The following is a 7,500-nucleotide window of genomic DNA, read 5'->3' as shown; positions in this document are numbered from 1 at the left end:
AAGGTTCGTTGGAAATGGTAACCCAGTTCTGTTTCCTGGAAATGTTGACACTGAACAGTTTTAAAGTGCAAATTACAAAGGAAAAGGCTCCCTTGCCCTGCTGGGTAAATCTGTTCAGTCTTCTTTCACTACATATAAGCTGTGCTGCATAAGTCGAAAAGGGCCAACCATTGCCAGTTCCCGAAAAGTGGACGGTTCTTGTCTCCAGTGAATGTGCGCCTCTTGGAAAGCTGTACATGAGCTTATCATGCCTTGGCAGAGAAACACCCTGAACGTTTTAGCAGAGAATAATAATTAACTGCGACTTTATATAACATTAGAATAGATTTAACATGTCATGCTTTAGTATGTGGCGTACTTCATAGATTATATGAGAAGCCACTCTACTCCAATTTTTCAACATTTCTAACTTTATATTCTGTATACTGTATGTATTTTAACTTAATATTTTCTCAAAGAAAAAGGACAACAAAAATTCTTAAAACTGAAAAAAATGACATTTGTCAGTTCTGGCTTAGATATTGTTATGGGTTCCAGCTGCCTTTCAAAATTCGAAAGCAAGTTATTTGTACATCATGTCTTCTGTAAAGTCAAAATGTTAAGCACTCGATCAGCGTTAATAGTAGACTATATCTCGTATTTTTATTTGACACTACTAGTCAAGAAATGTACTTTCCTTTACGCGATAGCTGTCGGTAAATTGTCCAATAGATACTTTAGTCGGTGAAGTCCGGATACGGAAAAAAACCCACTAGACTGATTGCATTGATATTTTATCTCATTCACAACATTTTTTCATTTTATTCGCAGTAAAGTTTAATAGCCTGGCCCTTCCATTACTAGAGAGTTTCACCTCTGTCATTATCCTTCGTGGCATTCCTTTGTCTGTGAAACAGGAAATTATTGTAGGGTTTGCATTGATTTCAACACACACGTTTACCAGTGGTTCTTCTCTCTCTCTCTCTCTCTCTCTCTCTCTCTCTCTCTCTCTCTCTCTCTCTGTGTGTGTGTGTGTGTGCGTGTGTGTGTGTGTGTGTGAGAGTGGGTGTGTGTGTATGTGTGGTGGGCTGGTTACTTACGACACTGCAATGTCCGCGGTTATCAGGGCAGTTTTTCGTTTGAACACTTTAATTTAATGGAAGGCTGGATTTGTATGCTTTTAAGCAAAAAAGATTACTAGTAAATTACTTTCTTTAATCCGTCGGTAGTATATTTTACACATTTATATACTTTTTATTATGGTTGGAGAGTACTCAGGGGGAGTTGAAATCATATAGATCAGGATAAGTATCCGAGGGCATAACAAAGAAAACCTGATGGTTTCAGTTAGTTTAGAAACCCATTCCGTACTGCAAGCGGCATTTAGCAAATAAAACTTTGACAACAATACCATTTCCCCGAGGTAACCAGCACGTATTACTGTATTTTTAATGCCACTGAAAGGTCAGGTTGTGAAGCAAAGAAATATATTTTTCAGAGGGCTCTCATGGAACACCATCTCGTGCTTGGAGTTTGTCTAATGTGTCCTCTGCCAAGTAGTATTTTTCACTCTTTCCTCAGAGAATAATTCGAACTTTCACTTCCTGACGTAGGTATATGCCCTTTCTTTAGTGAAGGTCCCGCCATTAATACATTAAGGAGGAGGCCCAGATTGTGTTTGACTTTCGGAATTCTACAGTTAGGGTTATTATAGGGTATCGATAACGTACCGTTCAGGCCCAAGAGGGCAAATAATTTCTTGATTAATGTCAATATAGTGTTGACTAAGACCGTGAAGTCTGCTGTCTGGAACAGTTGTCTACAATGAAAGTGATGAGTTCCCTGGAAGAATTAATTTCTTCAAGGTCAGGGCATTATTTTAACTTATTCTGCTCTGCTCTCTGAGAGAGGGATATGTTTATTCAAATTTGGACAACAACGGAAATGCATGTAATCAGTAAGTTCAATGAAAAATAATGGTAACAGCCAATTCTCACTCCCCCTTCTACAAGATATTCGAAGAGATTCATAAATTGATTGCAAAATAAGAAATTACGTGAAAATGGATATTGTTTTGTCTTACATAAGTTAAAACAATGGGGAGTTGAATTCAAACAACCTTGTACTAGAAAAAGAAACTGAGACTAGTTAATCCTTTTTTAAAATCTGTTAATATATTTTTACAATGATGCATTCTTCTGGGGAGGTCATCACAGGTACTCTCGAGTTATTCCATACTTCCACTTTAATTTACACCAGCCGCACTTGTCATGCCTGCGTTTTTTTTTTATTTTTCATTAATTTATATCATCTGCACTTGTCGTACTTGCTGAAAGTGAGGTGCTGGCAAGTAAAGTGGTATGAATCTTGTAGCTAGGCCGTATACTTGCTATCCATTGTCTCGCTATGAGAATCGTGGACGAATACAAAGGTTCTTGCAGTTTTGTTAGACTTATGAAACTGCATTGGTAAGACATTATCGTACAGATATGGCCATGGCTGTAATGGAAAATCTCCTCAAGCCACTTAAGCACTTTGCCAGAAATCAGTCTAGAAATTTATTATACCCTAGGTTGGATCATTTCAACCTTTCCATACGAGATTTAAAAGGGTTGGAAACATCTTTAATTTTAGATTTAATGTTTTTATTTTTATTGGAAGTAGATGATATTTTCATAACCTTAAACATTATTGTATCTTAGATAATAATCCCTACCATTCAATCCTTGCCTGACTGACCTATGATAGTTGTATCGAAGTTTCATGAATGTTTGGCTGTCCGTTCAGGGAATCCTCACTTTACTACATAGATTCTTTTCACAGTCATAAGCCTTACTGTAAATGTTATTTGTATTACTGACCTTTTACTGAAAACCTTTGCATAGGAAATGTAATACCATATTACGTGGGGAAACTGGTTCATGCAGAAAACATATGAACCTCAGTTTCAATAAACTCTAGGCACCGTAGTGGGGTAGCGGCGTCAGTGCACCTCATGCGGTGCACTGTAAGCATTACTTAAGGTTCTTCGGAGCGTGCCTTCGGCCCCTAGCTGCAACCCCTTTCGTTCCTTTTACTGTACCTCCTTTCATATTCTCTTTCTTCCATCTTACTTTCCACCCTCTCCTAGCAATTAATTAATATTGCAACTGCGAGGTTTTCCTCCTGTTACACCTTTCAAACCTTTTACTGTCAGTTTCCGTTTCAGCGCTGAATGACCTCTTGGGTCCCAATGCTTGGACTTTGGCCTAAATTCTATATTCAATTCGATTCAGTTCCATAAACTCTAGACGAGCTGCAACACGGAGGTTGGTGGTTGGCTTAGATTAAACCTGGTTTATGCTAACACTGGCCCTTTCCAGTAAGGCGTGAAAGAGATTAAGAGGCCTGGTGTGGATCCACTAACTCTTTCTTGCCAACATAAATGACGGCCTGGCAGTGTAACTATCTTAACCTTTTATCGATAATCCAGAATGTTTTTTTGCAGCTTCAGGAAAGCAGCAAACAGCGTCAATATAATAAATGTCCCTGTAACCTATATCTATAAACGTTCTGCTTTTTAGTATAAAATTGCTCATTGATTTGTTACTTCAGAACAATAATCTGAAGTTCATTTAGTTCATGGGTTTTTAATGGACAGTAACTCTCCATGGAGAAGAGGAGATGAACTCAGATATCTGTAATTACAAGGATTTATTACACTATTAATAAGGGAAGAGCCATCTCTAGAGGTCTGAGGGAGCAAGAACGGCGCATAGTGTCCCGCAAGCTCTCAGGTCAAATCGATATAAGGCTAATGGAAAACATAAATCACCGATCAGCTATATTGGTAAAATTAGTCCCAGTATCTGGCTAAAAGTAAACATTAACGAAAAACAACAGGTGTTTAAAAAATATTGATAATTTCCAGTGAAAACTGATATAGAATGCACATGAATAATTGTGATAAGGAAGGACTATTGCAGTGAAAAATTTTTGCGGCTTCCCAATACCCACGTCACGCTGAGGTTGCCCACTGCAGGTCGACAAAACTTTGTCCTAAAAATAAGTGGGAAAGAATTTAATTATGTAGGAATGCGTTACGGACAGGAGATAGGAGATTGTAATAAGCATTCATTCGTTTATAAAAAGAGAGAAGAATGAATAGGGTAGAAAAAGACGGGAAAAATTTTTTATTTATTCATCTGTAACTGGCAGTCTAAGAATGCCGCAAGTACACCTTGATGGAGATACAAACTTCTAGAAATAAAATCATACAAAGAGCTTTCGATTTACTGTTTATTGTATTTTCAATTTGGTTTGTTTCTTCCTCAACTTGTTAAAATAAATATTTCGAAGAGAGAGAGAGAGAGAGAGAGAGAGAGAGAGAGAGAGAGAGAGAGAGAGAGAGAGAGAGAGAAAGCACCAAACGATGAAATACAATCAAGTATCACTCGGTATAACAAAAACAGTCTAGGCTTTATTACTGTAACAATTCTTTATTTATTTATACAATATAATTTGGGCCATGTGTACGGATAGTACTAAGCAGGAAAGGAGCTGTTGTTAAACTGCCTATTCAGGCATTATAAAAAAATTCTTAATATGACAAATTTACCACATTAAATTTTGTCAGAAACGCAGTAGGCTACTCTGAATATGCTTCAGCCACTGAAGTATCACGCATGGGTGTCATCATTTTTCATCAGACAATGCTGCCCGATTCTTCATCAACATTTCCCTATAATATGTTTGACTTGGCACTTTCATAAGTGATTTGCTCACTTTTCAGAGAAGTTGAACAGCACAGCAAATAAACGGAAAGAGCAAAGGGAACACGGCTGAGTTAAACGGGGTAATATAGTTAATAAGTACTGACACTGTTTTGACTGAGAACTGGGCCATTGGCATTATTGTCACAGGGCACAGAAACCGCATGGAAGCTGGGAACAAAAGGTAGAAGGGATAGATATAGAAGTGTAGACAAGGTATCAGAAATATAGAACTAATTTGTAATTCATAATATAAGTTTGTCTGATTGTACTGTATATCTATAGACTTGGTTTCAAGCGCTATTGAAGTAGTCAGCCGTTTACACATCCTCAAATTTCCTGTTACAGTGCGAGAGGTCATCTTGTACATCGTTTTTAAATACTGTATTTACTCAGGGCCCACCTGATTATAGTAATCGTCCCTATTACTGTACCTCCATTCATATTATCTTCCTTCCATCTTCCTATCCACCCTCTCCTAACAATTATTTCATAGTGCACTTGCGAAGTTTTCCTCCTGTTGCACCTTTCATACCTACCTACACTGTTTCCTTTCCAGCCCTGAATGACCTCATAGGTCCCAGTGCTTGGCCTTTGGCCTAAACTCGATATTCCTTTCCATTCCATACACGTAATTGTGATTTGACTAAATAGCCAGTGGTCTTTCGGAGATCAATGAAGACGGATTCTCTTTACCGTTTGTATACTGTTATTTGTATACTGTTACCAAATTCCGTAAAGGGTTCACACTAACAAAACCATCGTAGAAAAAAATATTTCCTTGTAATCATACATTACTGTTGAGACAGTGTCCTTTGGGGGGAATAAAAAGACAAAAAAAATACAAGACATGAATGAGAAGTAAAAGAAATGAAAAAGCAACCCCGGAAATTAATCAAAACCTGTTAGCAATGTTCAGGAATAGAAGAAGTTGGAAGGGTTCCAGAACGTGTTATGTAATAGAAGGGAATAAATCCAAGGTTATGGAGAATTATGTTAGTTCATATAACATAGCCGACAGCATATTGATCATTAGGCTCCTGCTTAGTTTTGTGTGCTGTGTTACTCTTTTTAATTAAAATTTATAAACTACATTATAAAACAATGAACTCCTTCCTATTAAAAATCCTGCGGACGGCTCATATTACGTTTATAATTGAATATTCGATCCCTCTGTCTTACCGTCATCAGTCCCCTGAAGTATAGGAAGCGTGTAGGAGTCATCGCCTTCGTTTTCTATCTAGTGTCTAAATTTACAGTCATCGGTGCTACTTTGGCTCGTTATCTACGCGTCACCTACTCCGAGGAGCTAGTACTAAACACCGTATGGTAAACGTAAAGTAGACGGCCGGACGAAGGTATCGTTTATTAACATAAAATTTGTCGACCACACAATATAGAAACGGATGTATATAATACTTTGATCCCAGTGGAGCTAGTACTAAACACGGCGTCCCAAGGAGCTTCCGCCATGTTTAGTACTAGCACCCCAGGGCAAGTGACGCGTAGATAACAAGCCAAAGTAGCATCCAGTCACCTTTAAGACTAGGTACTTTTGTAACCTGTGCTAAGGTTATTACAAAGTGTACGTATGTTTCTTCTTCAGAATTTGATTTTATTCATCGTCTCTTTGCATACAGTTGACGGTACGTTTCATGGCCAAACTTAAGTACATACCCTCATCAGTGAGTGTATCGTTGCAGTTTTTAGTACAGGATTACCGGAACTGCACATTTTTAAAACTCCATTCAGTCAAGGAGTTCAGGTTAAGGCCTAAACTAGCACATACAAGTTTTATATCTTTCTCCTTAATAAAGATTTTTTTATTCCTACCTTTTTAACATACCCATATTCTCATACGTCGAGTGATAATCCCTTCTCTTTAACTTCGACACCGATGACCATAGTCCTTGCGACGCTGGTTTATAAGTCAGTCAATCTTACTTTTTTTACTTGTATGTTTACCATAATGATTGGAAGCAATTAAACTGCTGAAAGTAAGCTTACTCCAACAATATCACATGGTTTTAGTTTTGTTTTACAACATACTCCAAAATAAACTAATTCTTGATTCAACAGCCTATGTTGGCCCAGGCGTCATTCTGCTTTCAGGCCTCCTGAAAAAGGATTTCCTATCATGGGATGACGTCCGGTTGTTCCTCCGAATCATTTCGTCATGGAGGTCATCTGCGGAGGCGCTCGTCTCAGTCTCCGGAGGCTTGTCTCCTTTCTGAAGGACTGCTGAGAAGAATCTCCCGACTCTTTTCACAAGGACGTGGACAGTTGGGTCCTTGACGTTACCGGTGTTCTTGCACTCTTTTATGGCTCTGTGCAGGTCCCAGACGAAGTATATAAACGCTGCGTTCAGTAATACCAGCAAAGTAATCACGATGGGTAATGCTTTGAACTCTGTAGGAGGCGGCTCACATTCCTTCGTACGAAGGGTTATTAAGCGTTTAACCTGCAAAGAAAAGAAGAAAAGTGGGAAATGGAATGAAACAGTAACTTCCAAAGTGATGGGATTTTGCAATATGAGAAGTTCCCGTCTTTGTAACAGCATTCCCGTAAGGTGCGTCCACACTGCAGTGAAATCCGTCATAAGCACGTAGGGAACTTATCGCACGCGTATCACAATCAGGTTTAATAAAAGTAAACTACTTACTGGAAGGCCCAACTGGTGCTTCATACGATTATCCAGCATTTATCAAAGCTTCGCTCTCCAATTATGGTCATTCACTTGTTTTCATCCTGTTGTTGATATGTATGTGAT

At 38.3% G+C, this 7,500-nt stretch overlaps 2 protein-coding genes across 5 annotated transcripts in view; one reads left to right on the top strand and one right to left on the bottom strand.

Annotated features, from left to right (window-relative positions):
• LOC136842538 (uncharacterized) overlaps nt 1–7,500 on the top strand; it is a 182,840-nt gene that overhangs the window by 110,309 nt on the left and 65,031 nt on the right. The gene's annotated exons all lie outside the window — the stretch shown is intronic.
• Nucleotides 4,144–7,500, bottom strand: part of LOC136842533 (uncharacterized) — a 24,234-nt gene continuing 20,877 nt past the window's right edge. For all 4 annotated transcript variants that reach the window (XM_067109952.1, XM_067109951.1, XM_067109954.1 and 1 more), the window contains exon 8: nt 4,144–7,191. In XM_067109952.1, the coding sequence (XP_066966053.1) occupies nt 6,811–7,191 (381 nt within the window). In that variant the 3' untranslated portion in view covers nt 4,144–6,810. The remainder of the gene's footprint in view (nt 7,192–7,500) is intronic.

Source organism: Macrobrachium rosenbergii, chromosome 10, assembly GCF_040412425.1.
Source record: "Macrobrachium rosenbergii isolate ZJJX-2024 chromosome 10, ASM4041242v1, whole genome shotgun sequence".
NCBI lineage: Eukaryota > Metazoa > Arthropoda > Malacostraca > Decapoda > Palaemonidae > Macrobrachium > Macrobrachium rosenbergii.
The sequence above is the reverse complement of the archived record's forward strand: the minus strand, read 5'-3'. Positions and strand labels throughout refer to the sequence as shown.